This window comes from Tauraco erythrolophus, chromosome 4 (assembly GCF_009769465.1).
Source record: "Tauraco erythrolophus isolate bTauEry1 chromosome 4, bTauEry1.pri, whole genome shotgun sequence".
NCBI classification, from domain to species: Eukaryota; Metazoa; Chordata; class Aves; order Musophagiformes; family Musophagidae; genus Tauraco; species Tauraco erythrolophus.
Genome location: NC_141468.1, coordinates 15,184,954 through 15,200,900, shown reverse-complemented (window position 1 = coordinate 15,200,900; position 15,947 = coordinate 15,184,954). Strand labels below are relative to the sequence as shown.

Here is a 15,947-nt window from a genome sequence, read left to right as displayed (position 1 = left end):
ATGTGAAAACTACTTTTTAAAAGATGATCCCTTATTTTAGGATTCTTGATCAACTCAAAGCCAAATTTCAGATTCATTCAGTAGTAAACTATAGAAGATGCAAATTCCGAACATCACTAAGAACTGCTTCTGAAGTATTTTATTTCAGTTTCCACATGGACTATACAAATGTGGACTTTCTGAGACTTCTTGTATTTATTACATTTGTTTTTTCCTGAAACATGGCCTATCTGTATGCAGAGGAATCTGCCCCAATAGATTCCATGGTTTCAAGAGCTAGAAAAAAGTATTTCACTCTGTTGGGAAGCATATGCCTTGAAATAATGCTTTAAAATGTACCTATGATTCCAAGTCAAGATTTTTTTTTAATATGCAAAGTGGACTGAATTACTAATACTACAGCTATGCAAACCCAGTAGCATTAAAAATAATATATATTATATATATAATATTATTGTTATGCTTTGGCAAAACTGTGATAAATAACAGACCATTTTAAAACCACAAATTGGTATATAAATCAGGATCAGTTGCATCTTTTTCTGCTTCTCTTTTCCTAATTCTATTCAGGATAGGTTTGGTCCATTAATTTACAATATATCCATACATCTGAAATTCAGTTCAGGCCGAGCTGTGGTGTTGTGCATGCACACATGTATATACTAAAATCTTTATTTAAAAATAAATCACGTTTGATTCACACAAGTTTTTTTTACTTATTTAACACTCACCCAGCTTGGACTATGGAGGTAGGGTATCACTTTAGCTTTGATAGGCCAGTGTCCATTTATGATATTCATCCGTCTCAACAATGTGCAATGTTTATGCATAATATAATATAACTCTAACTGCAGTTTGAACCTATTGCTGTGCATTTTTACAGTGCCATCTCATAGAATCATAGAATCACCTGGTTGGAAGAGACCCTGAAGATCATCGAGTCCAACCATTCACCCTGCACTGTCAGGGTCCCTAAATCATGTTTTTAAACCAAATCCACACGGTTTTTAAACACCTCCAGGGATGGGGACTCCACCACCTCCCTGGGCAGTCTGTTCCAATACTTCACAACCCTCTCTGAAGACTGCAAGACTTGACCAGAGCACAGACTCCACAGCCGTGTCTTTAAGTTATGTTCTGTATTAACACATGTAAGTTATGTGCACAATTTCACATCCGTTTTCTTTTAGCCTCTTCTCAATCCGTAACATTTCTTTTCCAGGTATGAGGAGAGGACAGACACAAGGCCTCCAGCCCCCTCCTGTGACTGACGCTGCTGTCCTCTCGCACAACGCCCCTAGAAGCTGACCCTCAACTGCACACATCCATCTCCCAGAGATGCCACACGCTCACCCGTGTGCCTGTGAGGGAGGTGGCTGGAATTAAACTAACAAATACCACAACAGCACATGCAATTTCCTTCCAACTCCACACCCCAGGTCTAGGCCTGGCCCCTCAACACCAGCAGCGCTCTCCAGCTCCCAGTGAGTCATAGGATCATAGAATCATAGAATGGTTAGGGCTGGAAGGGACCTTCAAAGGTCATCTAGTTCAACCCCCCTGCAAGGAACAGGGATATCTCCAACTAGATCAGGTTGCTCAGGGCCTCGTCCAACCTGGCCTTGAACGTCTCCAGGGATGGAGCATCCACCACCTCTCTGGGCAACCTGTTCCAGTGTTCTACCACTCTCATGGTAAAAAATTTTTTCCTAATATCCAATCTGAATCTACCTCCCTCTATTTTAAAACCATTACCTCTTGTGCTATCACAACAGGTCCTCCTGAACAGCCTCTCCCCATCTTTCCTGTAGGCCCCCTTGAGGTACTGGAAGACCGCTATAAGGTCACCCTGGAGCCTCCTCTTCTCCAGGCTGAACAGCCCCAACTCTTTCAGCCTGTCCTCATAGGAAAGGTGCTCCAGCCCTCTTATCATCTTCGTGGCCCTCCTCTGGACCCTCTCCAACTGGTCCATGTCCTTCTTATGTTGGGGGCTCCAGAACTGGACGCAGTACTCCAGGTGAGGTCTCACGAGGGCAGAGTAGAGGGGGAGAATCACCTCTCTCGACCTGCTGGCCACGCTCCTCTTGATGCAGCCCAGGATGCGGTTGGCCTTCTGGGCCGCAAGAGCACATTGCCGGCTCATATTGAGCTTCTCGTCCACCAGTACTCCCAAGTCCTTCTCCTCAGGGCTGCTCTCGATCCATTCACCACCCAGTCTGTATTTGTGCCTGGGATTGCCATGACCCTGATGTAGGACCTTGCATTTGGCCTGGTTAAACTTCATGAGGTTGACACGGGCCCACCTCTCCAGCCTGTCGAGGTCCCTCTGGATGGCATCCCTCCCTTCCAGCGTATCGACGGCACCACACAGCTTGGTGTCATCGGCGAACTTGCTGAGGGTGCACTGCATGCCACTGTCCACGTCACTGACAAAGATGTTGAAGAGGGCCGGGCCCAACACGGACCCCTGAGGGACGCTACTCGTGACCGGTCTCCACTTGGACATCGAGCCGTTGACCACTACTCTCTGAGTGCGGCCATTGAGCCAATTCCTTATCCACCGAGCGGTGGATAAGTTGACAAAGTTCCTTGTGTCAACGTGAACATCCTCCTCTCCGTGAGGGATCTGCTGCCAAGCGGCTTCTAACGCACGGCTCCAAAGATACCTGTGTCCAGGGACATGAGCTATACGTAGCTGTGTCTGCGGGATAAGACACTGCCTCCATCCCCGGAACCCCACAGGTGCGCGCTCGCCCGCTCCAGAGCACACAACCGCCTCTCCTCACAACCCTCCCGCCCGTTCCCGCGCCGCCAGACCCAGACTAGGGGCCAGGAGCCTCACGTGGCTACGGCGCATGCGTGCGGGCTCCGCACCTGCGCAGTGCTCGGGGAGGGCTGGGCGGGCGGTGTGTGCGCATGCGCAGAAGGCTCCGCGGGAGCCGGCGCGCGGACGGCTCGGGCCGCGCGTTGGAAGCTGAGGTGAGCTGCCCGGCGGAGCGGAGCGGCGGGACGCGGGCGGCCGGTTCCTGGCGCTCGGGGAGGGCGGGAGAGGAGTGAGGTGAAGGGGTAGACCTGCTCCTGCTGCATTCCGGTTGGGAATCCGTGCGGGGCCGCGCGCAGGGGTCCCGGCCGCCTCCCTCCCACCCGGCCTGCCGGGGTCGGAGCTGCCCCTGAGCCGGGCTCGCCCTCGGCCCCACAGGCGCGTGGCTGAGGGAGCCCTCAGCCCGGGCCTCGTGGAGGCCGGGGGTCGATATTCCCGCTCAGCCAGGGCACACCTGTGCCAGATCGTAAAGTCCAGCCGCGAATGCAACTTGTTCTGCTTTTGGTAATCTTACCTGGACTCAGCTGGAAAATAAGTGCTTTTTGTTCCTCCTGATCTGGCTGGAGTCACATGTGCAACCTCTGTACAACCTTCCCTGTCAGGAACATCCTGGATTCAAGCTTTGGCTCATGCTAGTTCTTGTGTCAGCATTGCCACTTCATCTAAATTAATTCTTTTGTTAAACTCGTTGCTCCAAACGTCCTTGCTCTTGTGAACTCTAGGATGGGATCCCGCTGAAGATTAAGACACCTACATATAGTCAGTAGAGATGCAGGTTTTCATTCAGTGGCTTAAATGTGTTGGCATGTGCTGGAGTTTTTTAGAAACAAATAGGGCTGGCAGGTACTGTGTGATCAACAGGCGATTCATGCTTTTCTGGAGAGCAGTTGAGCAGCAGGGTGGAGAAGCTGAAGTAACCAGAAGCTGGTTTTAGATACGTTTAGGACACTTAGTCAAGCCCTGTTCTCATGTAGTCAGTGTAGCAAAAAAGCTGTCCTTTTTCTTAAATCCATGCAAACTTAGCCTGTTCTGAAACTGTTTCCCTTGTTTCCTTGTTTGTCCTCTGTTTTGGAAGCTACTGTCTAATTTTTTTTCTTTTCATCCTTGATATTTATTCCTATCTCAGTTTTAGAGAGCAACTTCAATGAAGCTATTCAATTTTTTGTATCTTCACTCCATTTTGAATAGATACCTGAACAGATAGAGTGGACATATGCGCAGACCTGTTCAAACCTGATCTTACTGATCTGATAGAATGGGCCAACGTGTGGTTGTCTGTATGGGAAATAATTTGCCTGATATATATAATTATGCATTTGTTTTTTTGACAGCTGCATTACTTTGAATTCTCATACTATGTGATTGATTTGTTTGTTTCAGGTTGCTTCAGACTTAAAGTTTCTTGGTATCTAACTGTACTCCTTGTTAGGCATGAAATGGTTACTTATTTACAAATATGTGTAATTTGAAGTGTTGAATTTCATTATACTGGCATTACTTCTGTTCTTTGGGTTATACTTTTTTTCCTTATTGATGCCACTTGTTTTTCTATTGACGATTCCACAATCCCAACTTTTACTTCATAAAACATTGAAGGTGAAGTGTAAAAATAAAAGAAAAAAATCTTTCCTCAAATATATTTATGGAAATAATTAATAGGGATTGTTCCCAAAATGAACTCTATTAAATATTTCCATGAATACATTTATGTTTGTGAACCTCCTTATAGGCCAAAAGCTCCTCTCTCAGTGCAACACAGTATTGCTTTTTTTGCTTCAGAAGGGTTTGTTTTCTATTTCCCGTGCTATTTTTCATCTCCTTTTGCTAACTTGATGTTTTCTCATGTAGCATTGTACTTATGCCCAGCATAACGTATTTGGCTGTGAATACTTTATATTTAAATGTATTTGGAGTGCTTTGTTTATTGTCTTTGACTTGATAACTTACAGATAGTCCTATCTGTGGATGAGATGTCTTTATTGCACTACCTAAATTTCCAAACTTTCTTTTTGGGTGTCAAGTTATGTTACATTTGACAAAGTCAGAATCCAGCTGGTGAGGTTACTTCAGTTCTCTCTCTACATGTTGTGCTTATCACTATAGACAAATGTACTATCTTTCCAGCAGTTTTAGAAACTGCAGACAAAGTAGTATCTTTGACTGAGGTGTTTTTCCACATCCTGCCATTAAAATCCAGCCTTCCCAGTGTTGGGACAATCAAGACCCTCGGTCTTCCTTGACTAGTCCTTGTCTGAAAGGTAGACTGTAATTAATATTACAGCTTTATCTAGCTGATTCACGCTACTACTATTTTTAAGAACTGTTTCCAGTCTTTACCATCAGCTGGATTTTTCTTCATATGCCTCTGCTGCTTTTAAGCTGGGGCAAGCATTCCTGTTAATATATGAACTATTATTTTGTCATCCTCATGTTTCCTTATGCCCTACCTCTTCTCTGTTACATGTAATTCCTAGTTTGTTGGCTGTGCAGGGAGGTGATGATCTTTGACTAATCTACTTTACTCGTTTTATTCCCTTGCTACTTTTAAATGTATATAAAACCAGAACTAAATACATATTTCTCCAGTTAACTAAAGGGTGACAATTCTTTATTATATTGATTTGCTCATACCCTGTATGCCTTTCCCTTTTTATTTGATTTTTTTTTGATTCTGCCTGGTGTAAAAATGTCTGTATAGTGGCTTACGTAGTATTTGATGAAGTTCCTTAAGTCTGTCATAATTACACCATTATCCTGAGCTAGAATGTCTGTTTGGCTTTTATGTCAATTCCTGTTCATTTTCCTCCTTTATTTATATGACAGCAAATGATAATTAAAACATTTTGTTTTCCAGATCACTCTGTTTCTTGTTTCTGCTCCTCAAATGAGGCATGCATGTTTAGGTGACTAACTACGGGAATATCAAAATGCCTAATCTTCAACATCCAGCGTACCCAGCAGCTGCACTACTTCAATTGGAAAGTTTGGTGCCTTGTCGAGAATCCCAAGTGTCCATGTTGCTGTCAATATTTGGGGAGGTAGTGCTTTTTCTGTTTTATGTTTGAGTAGAACAAAGGCATTCTGCTGTTTCAGATAGGAGAGTGGAAATTTAAGGGCATGTTTGTGATGTCATTGGTGTTTTTTGTTACTCATTTTTAACACTAGTGTTTGGCAGATAGATACTAATAAGTTTGAAGGTTGAAAGCTGTTCTGCAACTGGAAAGACCCAAACAAACTTACAGCTGTTTGTGCCTTTCTGTCTCTGAAGCCTGTTTTCTCCATGACTCTGTTCCGTCTTTGCCAGTTAGTACCAGGAAGTAAATCCATCTTCTTCCCTGGTCTAAAGTTCTGCAGGATTTTGTTTTCAGTTGCAGTGTAGAAATTCTGTTTGGTTTTGAGCTGTTAATCTAATATCTATGTGCCTGAGTTCTAAGTATATGAAATTGGTCTAATTCTTAGTAGCTCTGTTGCTGGCCTAAGATTTGGTAATCACAGGCTTGTTAATTGATTCTGTCACAGCTTGGCAAAGCTGTGGTAAAAAGTAATGGAGATTTTTATCTGCAAACTTAAAAGCAGTTGATATATTTACATTAAGCAAACAAAATGGAAATTAGTATCTGTTTCTGGTTCTGCCTTTAATTATAGGTAATAGTAATTACATCAAATAAAAGCTTTTAAGTTTTATGTATTTGTTACAAGCATAGTGGCAAAAAGTCTTGAAAAACACAGATACTTAAATTCTTGTTAAATATGCAGATTAGAGTATTTTCATATCTTGCACAGGAGTGCATTCGTCTTGGATTAATCAAATATCATTAAATATTATATTAAAACAAATATCATTGTTTTTTGTAAGAAGTGTTTGTCAAATTTATTTTTGTATTCATTTTTTAAGTCAGTGTACAAAATTCTTAGAAATGAGAAAACCACAAAAATAAATACATGTTCAGAATGAAATAAAAAGAACAATTATTTTCCTTGCATCTTAAAAAAAAAAATCCGTGAAATATACAGCATCAGTACCATTAAATAAATACAGATATTATATCGAATATTGCCTTGTTTGATGCTAATGGAAAGAAAAGCAGTTTGTAGTGTTTGTAGAAGTTAGGCTGATGTAAAGCTTGCAGTTTGTGCTTGCGAAGATTTTATTGCAGTTAATTAACTAATTTGAATTAAAAGCCTACTGCTTTTCTCATGGTGTGTGCTTTTGTTGTTTGTTTGTTTGGGCTGTTTTTTTGGTGTGTTTTTTTTTTTTTTTTCTTTGTTTGTTTCTTTCCTTTTTCCCGTGAAAAATGTATCCTCATGTTATAGCAGTTTCACTGGTAGCTTTATGTTGATACTTGATTCTTGGGACATCGTAGCATTTCTGTGAAGAAGAAACATAAAACTTGATCACATTGATTCCATAATAATTGGTGTATTTTTATATTTAATGCCTCAATTTAAAAGATAGCTTTTCTTTTGGAGGGAAACTGCATCGATAAATCTTTTATCTGTTGAATGAAAAAGAAGAATTGAAACAGCAACAACTTTTTTTTTTCCTAGCGTCAGCAGTTTAGTTTTCCATCCATCTTCATCTACGGACATACATCTAGTGGAAAGACCTATGTGATGCAAACTCTTCTAAACACCTTACAGGTAAGAATGTTCACAATGGATATTGACTTCAGAACTTATTTGTAATAGATGGTCTCTCAAACTAGCTTCTGCTTTCTCAAAATGGTTTGTTTCCTCAGCCAGTTCTGTCTTGATTCTTCTTCTCCACTTAGCGTGTGGTGAACACATCGCTCTTCTCACTAGTGCACTCAGAATAAAATGAAATTGTAAATACTGAGATATAATATAAATCATAATAACTTCTCTAAGGAAGTTTAAAAAGAAAAAAAAGGAGCCAAATTTTGTGCAGCTCTCTAAAAGGGACTTAACCTGAAATAGCTCCAGTGCCAAATAAGTACTCTTATGATGATTCCAGTTCAATCTGAGAGTCAATTATACTGTACTTTTTTTGAATCTTCTTGTAATTCTCTTTTAAACTAGTTTTTCTTTTATATGACGAGGGAGTCTATGAAGAACAGTGAGAAGAGCTTGCAGTAGTGGAATTTTGTTTGTTTTGTGTTAACAAATTCATTTTAATTACATTGAGCTGGATGTGTATGATCTATTTAAATGTTAGCCGAAGAGCTTAAACTTAGTAAAGTTATTAAAAGCATTCAAAGCAAATATACAAGCTAAACATAGTTGCTGAAAAAAAAATAGTCTGAAGTGGTGAAAATCACTGGCTGAATACCAGGCAATTGCCGTTCTTCCTGATACTGAAAGTTGTTTTTGCAGACTTGGGGAGAATGTTGTGTTCGCTGCTGCAGATCTGTTTAGTTCCAATCATCCTTCTTGTAGAAGCAGGAAAGTCTGTCTTTCACTTTGAAAAAGAAACAATGCAGGAGTTCTAAAACGTTGCAGCAATGTTGCATAGGAACAACTGATTTAATTCCTGCACAATAAATAATTATTCTTTTGCTTAATGAATAGCTCTAAATGGGAAAAAGTGTATTGATAGCACTTTTTAGTGTTATATTTTCGGAATCTGTTTGAAAATACAAATTTTGTGCACTTTAATTTTTTCTGGATCCTCCAAACACAGCTTGATATGCATCATAAGTTAAAAACCCCAAGAAACAGGATGCCATTCACAGTTTCTAATGTAGTAAAATTAATTCTTCAGGTGTGTTTGTGTTTACTAAGCTTGGCATTGCCAGGTCTTTTGCTGGTGGGATGGATTTTATTATTCCATGCCAGTACTGTTGCTGTTTCCTCTGGTATGAGCATAACTTTCAGAAATGTTAGGACTGTATGCTCTTTTTCAGCTTCACCATCTAACATAAACTTCCTTTGGATTCCTGCTCTTGGAAAACAGATAAGACAGATGTTGTTGGAATACGTGAAATGGAAACTACTGAGAATTCATTGTAGAGTTTTGAATTTGGAGCCTTACGTTCCTTGGAAGCTGAGACTACAAACTCTCTTCCCCTCAACTGTTAAGGAAAAAACCTACTTTAATATCCTGTAGGAGATGGATTATATCCTCAGTGATTAATACTGGAGTTGCTATATGTTTCCAACCTGAAGTAGGAACTTTGTCAGGAATGGACTTATTTCGGTTGCAAGGACTGCACGCAGAAAAACCTCGTCTGTAAACATCATGAGAGAATCTGAACTAATTAGAAGTAGTGGGCAACTGTGACTGAATGCATGTTTCTTACAAAAATAGTTGTCTTTAAGAATGGTGTGGAGAGGCATGGCCTGAAGTCCATTGCGGTCCCTCTCTGGTCAGCGCTTGCAGAAGACTTTCGAGTACTAGGTTCTTGCCACTTTTGTGGCCTTTCTTTTTCTACTAGCAGATGTGCATATTCATGCTAGTTTTATTCCTTGTTCTAATTTTTCCCAAAACAGGTTTTAAAGTCCTCCTAAGTTGAAGGGTGTCATCACAGAAATTTCCATCTAAACCTGTTAGTGCCTGTGTTTTTGTCAGTCATGTACTTCTGGGATTTAAATCCAATGACAAGTGCCTACTTCATGCCCAAACTGTAAATTTCCACTTGTGTGTTCTCATAGTCCTGAAATTTTAGACATGCCGAGAGTGCACTTGTCCCTTATCTGCAGGACGGGGTTTTATGCAAAACATAGTGCTCTTGTCCCTTTCATTAAAAACTCTATGGAGAGAGAGAGGTGGAAGGCAGTCGTTGTGATCCTCTTTCATGCAGTAGCCTTTTGTGCAATGCTCCTAACACTGTACTACCCACTTGCACCATATCCAAAGATGTGATCAGACCCTGGAAAGGAAGAGGAGTTAAGCAGCAACTCTTTCTACAGAGCTTCTTATTGCCAAATATAGGTGTCTCCTACATAATGGGGTGTTGTGAATCATTCTGAGGTGCCCAGCTTTCCTTCTGCTATAGACGTGCAGCACTTTGAATAGGTGCTTTTGGGGATGTAGCCCCTTTCTTTTAACAGTGTTCAAAATCATAAGAAAGCTTTTTATTGCATACTGTTTGAGTGGATTGCCAGCACATACCCACACTTTCCCACATCTGCTGAATCATAGGCCATATATTGTATTTTAAGTAGAAAGACTGGAAAGTGCTTATTTTTTTTTTGTGATACACATACACGCTTCCTGTATCAAAAGTTTAGTTTTGCAAGTAATGCATATGTATCTCAATGACTAACGTTTTCCAGAGGTTTCAATGTTCAGCATAAAAAAGAACATATGCCTTCCCAGAGAGTACAGAGCTATTCAAATAATCTATTTCTTAAAAATAGAGTTGCTAGAAAATTACCTTTTTTGCCTTATGTAGGCTTGCATACTGGTACGATTTTGCAGTCTGTAGTGTCTTTTATTTAAAGACAAATGACGTTAACTTTTCAATATTACTAAATTGATACTTACAAGTATATTATATGGCAATCCATAAAATGTACTTGTGTCTCATGTTGCGTATTTTTCACATTTTCTTTACTCTGAAAAGATGTGGTTTTCTAAAATGTTCTGCACAAGCAAACTGATTACATGTGTCTGATAGAGCAGCTTACGCTTTATCTTTTCTATGAAGTGAATGGCAAAAACATTCAGAATAATTTTGAGGAGTGTGCTTCTAGATTGCTTTTTGTAATATACATTTGAGAAGTTCACGTTATCTGGACACTGTAATTTGTAATGGACTATTTTATGATACTGTAACGTGTTACAATTGTCGAGCTTTTCTTTGATCTTAATGCTATTTAGTTTTCTTTTTGTGTATTGCTCATAATTTTTAAACATAGAATATACACTATGTTTCATATGAGGATTCATCAAATCTCTCTTTGTGGTATGTAATATTTTGACTAGATACATAAGTGATCATTCTTTTTAGGCAAGGTTTTTTGGTTTATGTTCTATATTCTGGTGGCAGGGTGTGGTTTCTTTCATTGTCTCATCTGGGAGGGAAAACTGATTTTTGAAGTATTTATATTGAAAAAGCCAAATAGAGTTGTATCTTTTTTTTATCATCCTCAGCTTCCTCATGTGTTTGTGAACTGTGTGGAATACTTTACTTCACGACTTCTTTTAGAAGAAATTCTCATCCAGTTGCAAAGCTGTTCTTCTGAGACAGAACAGGCTTCCCATGTGCCTTGTGATAATTTCAATGACTTTGTACGTCTGTTTAAACAAGCTGTTGCGAGTCGAGAGCTTCAAGATCAAACAGTATACATTGTAAGTAATTTAATTTTCGGTTAAGGGGGTGCGAGTAATTGTTATCGATAATTTGTATGTGAGATGTGTGCATTATAGATCAGTTTTCACAAAATTTTCCCGTGGACCTAATTCAGAGTCTGTTAATACTGTTTAGATTCTTACTGTTGGTTTACTGGCTTTAGATGAGGTTCTATATTTTTCCTGGTTTTAGATTTTTTTTCTACACAAAAGCTGTATAGCATAACTAATAATGAATGTAAATTGTACTGCATAGTTAAATTAGGTATGTAATAATATTACAAAATCTTTAAATATAGAGAGCCTGTATTCGTTTTATAATTAGTAAGTCAGATTTATCTCTTTCCTTGTGAAGATAGAAATGAGAAAGCAAAAGTGGGAAGGAGGGCAGAGGTGAATCATGGAGCACGCAAATGCCAAGAATTGGTTGACTAGAATAGGTTCAAGTTAGAAGTGATATTAAGGAACTAAAGTGCATAATTTCCTCTGCAAAAGTGCTGTTGAGGTCTTACATCTTCAATTACACTGTGGCCCTCAGAGACAAGACCCGTAGTTTTAAAATTAAGATGGAAAAAAAGATGGCAGTGAAAAACTTGATGATATACTGAAATGGAATAAACAGGCAGACCTCAGGAAAAATAATCAGAATTTAGATCATAGGAGTGATTGAATCGATGTAGGACTAGAACACTAGGTTTTGTTGTTGGTTGTTTTTCGTCGTGTTTTTTTTCCCTATGATAATCTTAACTACATAAAGGAGTCAATGTAGACAGACATCTGTAACAGCATTTATCGTGCTAAGAGATGAACATAGAAACAAATTTCAGGCATACAGGAGGTCTGAAGAAAGGACAAACCCCTCAAAACTACTTTTTTTCCTAGCTCTCACTTAGTTGAACAACATCTATTATCTTAAAAATGTGAACACCATAGAATTAGTGATGTGTAACTCTGTATGTGCATTGTGGACCTGTAAGAGATGGACTGAAATTTCAGCCCAGCAGTAGGAATTACGGATTTTTTAAAAGAGGTCAAATTGATTATTTAAGAAAACAAGAAAGTGGTTCAAGATTGAAAGCTTACTGACCCTGGGTAATAGCTCTGCATGTTTCTCGCAGCAATCAGCAGACCTACTGCTTTGATTTTTTTTTTGCAGTTGAACAAGAAGTTCATAATTACATTGAACATTCTTCATTCTGTTTCTCAGGTTATAGTTAAATAAGTTTTATTTCCTTTTAAAAGTACTTAACTACTGAGCTAAATAACTTCATATTATGTTTAGTGGAAACCATATTTCTCAGTTTCCTGCAGCTCATGAGGTTAATAAATTTGACATACTTCTTAAAAATTGAAGAAAAAAATGTACCAGTACTTAACAATAGATAAGAAGTTATACATAGATAATTAATTTTAATTTACTGTCACAGAAGTGATATTGGCATCCTTCAACAATTCCATAAGAACAAAATTTAGCACTGAAATAACCTTTAGGGCATTTCACAAAATACTTCATACAGTAAAATTTTGCTTTCAGATTAATATTTGAATTAAGAAACTATTCCACATCAGTAAAGAATGCTTCATGCATTATATGAAAATTAGTATCACTCAGAAAATTAAAAAGTTCTTGATCAATGGTTGTAGAAAGCAAACCGTTAAATACCTAGAAAGGTTCAATTGTATCAGGTAAATAGTTGCTGAATCAGAAGAATTATGTATTAAATTAACATTTCAGTTCCATTCTGCGTGGGAACAGACAGGAGTGGGAGAAATAAATTCATGTATATTTACCTGTGTCATCTGGATTTATAGTAGAGTGGTTTAAATTGAGACTGATGGAAGACCAGCATGCTGGTAGCATAAACTGTCAATGCTAATTTATTGTATTTCATTTCAGTAGTAAATAATGTAATATTTCAGCCCAATTAACTCAGAGCAAATTGAGATAAATGTTTACTTTCAAGCAAAGGATTCTAAATGTTTCTCTTAACCCGAGCACGGGTGCTGAATGCTTGTGATTACTTGTGAATAATGAATTTATCCATTCTAACTACCTGAAAAATTGGAACTGATGTAACTTATAGTCATTCATGCATTTACAATACTTAGCACTTTACAGAAGTAACAAGCTGCTGTTTTTAATGTAAGTCAGCAGACAGTTCTAAAATGTGTAGTTTTTAGAAAAAGCTGAAGGGTGACGAATCTGTATCAAAACTAAAGAATAAGGCGTGGATTTAAAGGCCTGTGGATAAGCTGTTTCTGTGAACCACCTGGCATATTCCACAAGCCAGTGTCACAGTATGTTTTCTCTGCTGTAAGTAGAAACTCTAGTTTGTTTCTCACGTAACTAACAAGTAAGATGTACTTAGGTCAAGGCCTGAAAGCTCTCTGTCTGATAGCTGCATGTCACTAGGTCCAGCAAGCAGTATTTTATGAGTAAAAATACATAGCCTCTGTTTGGTCAGTAATGTAAAGCAGTCTTCGTCCCTGAAGTTTTTTACTATATGAACTAAATGCAGATGACAATATAAAATCATATGTTGTATTGTAGTTTTAAATACATTCCCAAGAAACATGAGCTATTATTGCAGAAATACTGCACTTTGAGTTTTTTTTACCTTACAGCGTGATTTTGAAATACTGTTTTCATAAAATGTTTCTTGATTGTCCACATAAAATTCTTCTTACTGTGGGCAACAGAAATGATAGATGTCTTAATGTTTTGGTGTGGGGAGAAAATGTAAAAGGATAGAAAAATACAATTTTCTAGGGACCTATAGTTTCTCTATCAACAGCAGTAATTCAAAAGAAATAATGAGCTTCAGAATTTAGATTTATATTGCGAGTAGTAAATAAAACACAAACGAAATGTTTCTATTATCTTTTTTCATTCCTGTCAAGATTTTAAGTGCACTGGGAATATGATATTTTTTTTTGCCAAAAGATAGCCATGCATGTTTTCATGCTCCTAGGTTTTTTCTCCCTCTAGGCTCCAAAATATGTTAGTTGTTTAGATAAAGCGTTTCCAGTTTAAGCTGTACATATGCTATATATTTGTTAGTGCTGTGCAAGGTTTGCATACAATACCATAAATCCTGTAAATTTCTAGGCTGCAAACTATGGCAAGAAAAATTTCTCTCAAAATTCAGTTGCGTGAATTCCAGATGATAGCTAACTTTTTGAAAATATCAGCTCTTATTTCTGAAAAATAATTTCATAGTGAGAAAAGATAGCTCTCCTACAGTAAGCATGTTGATATAGTGCTGCAGTACTACACATAATTTTTTAATGTAAGAAGAATTTTGGACAAAAATTGAGGTTTCAATGGTTGTTAATGATATCATGGCTTTGTCAGTGATAGTCTTGACTGATATTCTGTTTTAATACTTACTGCCTTAAGGCGTGAGAACACTGCTTGTCTGGGGATCGTATCTGTTTTTAGGTGGTGGAGCTGCTTGGGATTCCTGGAAGTACACCTTCAGCGATAATCTCTCTGACGTTGCTTGTTTAAGGGATCTTGATACTTAAGTGTTTTCTGCTGTCTAAGAGCCATTGGTGAAATAAGTCTCCAGCAGCTAAGAATTAATTTCAAGTCCATGTGAGAATAAAAGGTGACATTGTCTATATAATAAGATAATTCTTTTGTTAAAAGGTACTGGATAGAGCAGAGCAGCTGAGGGAAATGGAAGCAAACATCCTGCCAGTGTTTCTTAGGCTTCAAGAGTTGGTAAGTGTCTGCAAAAAAAATAAATGTGTGTCCTGCGTAGTGAAAGCAACTGAATGTGGTATCTGTTCATGTAGGCTTACTGATCAAGATAAGAGGTTCTTTAGATGAGAAAAGTTTCAAAATTAATCCCCTCCCTCCCCTCAGACTATAAACCAAACTAGAATTTAAACATTGGCAGGTTTTTCTTACACTCTTTATTTTTTTTTTAATTCTTTTTAATAGTATCTTGGTTTATGATATCTGATCTATTGTAAATTCTTTTGAGGCTGGTGTCAGACACATAGCTGTCTCTTCTAGAATATTTTTGTTTCTAAAAAGAATGTGAAATTTTTCTACTCTTCATTGAAAATTTTGTAATAATTGCAGGAAAAAAAATCTCAAGCAGACTATAATCTATGAGGAGAAGCTTCAACATAGCTCCTCTTGGCTAGGTACAAATAAATAAATAAAACCCCTTTTAGAGTTTGTCAGATGTTTGTGTGGGAATCCAAAGTCTCCTTTTGAGTCAGCTGCTGATTCAGAGAGCTCAACCATATTTAGTGAATTCAGCATTGGAAGCGTGAATTTGCAACTCAAGAAATGTTTATCTTCTAAAGTTTCTCCCGTGTGAAACTTCACAACATTGCATGGTGGCTGGCTTGAGGATGGTCAGTAGGGCATCAGCTATTTAGTTGCGACTGGAGCTGCACAGCTCAGCAGCTGCTAACGTGATTTATGATGGCAGAGAGTTTTTACGCTCCTGCTGGAATTGTGCCACAGTATGTGTCTGATTGGAGTAAACCGCTGTATCTTTCCCTCTCTCACTGCTGAGGTATCAAAGCTTAGGCCTTGGCATAAAGAAAAATGGTGCATTCTCTGAAAAGGAGCTGAAGGCAAAATCAGAGGGTGGTGGTACTTTGAAATGTCTGAACATCTAAATAGTCTTGTTATCTCAAGACTTTTGTGTGGACTCTTAATCTTTTGGTGACATTGATTTCTCTACTGAATGAAGACTGATTCACAGCTGTGTTCTTAATCCTGGCAGCTGGTGCATTTTCTGGCTCTTTTTGTCTGTTCTGCCCATGTTCTGGATTTTGGTGCCCCTGAAGCAGGAAGAAGCTATCTGACAGAGAGAAAGGAGGAAAACTTAGGCCTATGATTGTTGT

General features: G+C 38.5%; 1 protein-coding gene across 1 annotated transcript in view; it reads left to right on the top strand.

Moving 5' to 3' along the window:
• The first annotated feature begins 5,720 nt into the window (after nt 1–5,720).
• The window catches only part of ORC5 (origin recognition complex subunit 5), a 76,465-nt gene continuing 66,238 nt past the window's right edge, over nt 5,721–15,947 (top strand). The window contains exons 1-4 of the mRNA XM_086610259.1: nt 5,721–5,859; nt 7,370–7,462; nt 10,878–11,075; nt 14,728–14,802. Of these exons, the coding sequence (XP_086466385.1) occupies nt 5,749–5,859; nt 7,370–7,462; nt 10,878–11,075; nt 14,728–14,802 (477 nt within the window). The 5' untranslated portion in view covers nt 5,721–5,748. The remainder of the gene's footprint in view (nt 5,860–7,369; nt 7,463–10,877; nt 11,076–14,727; nt 14,803–15,947) is intronic.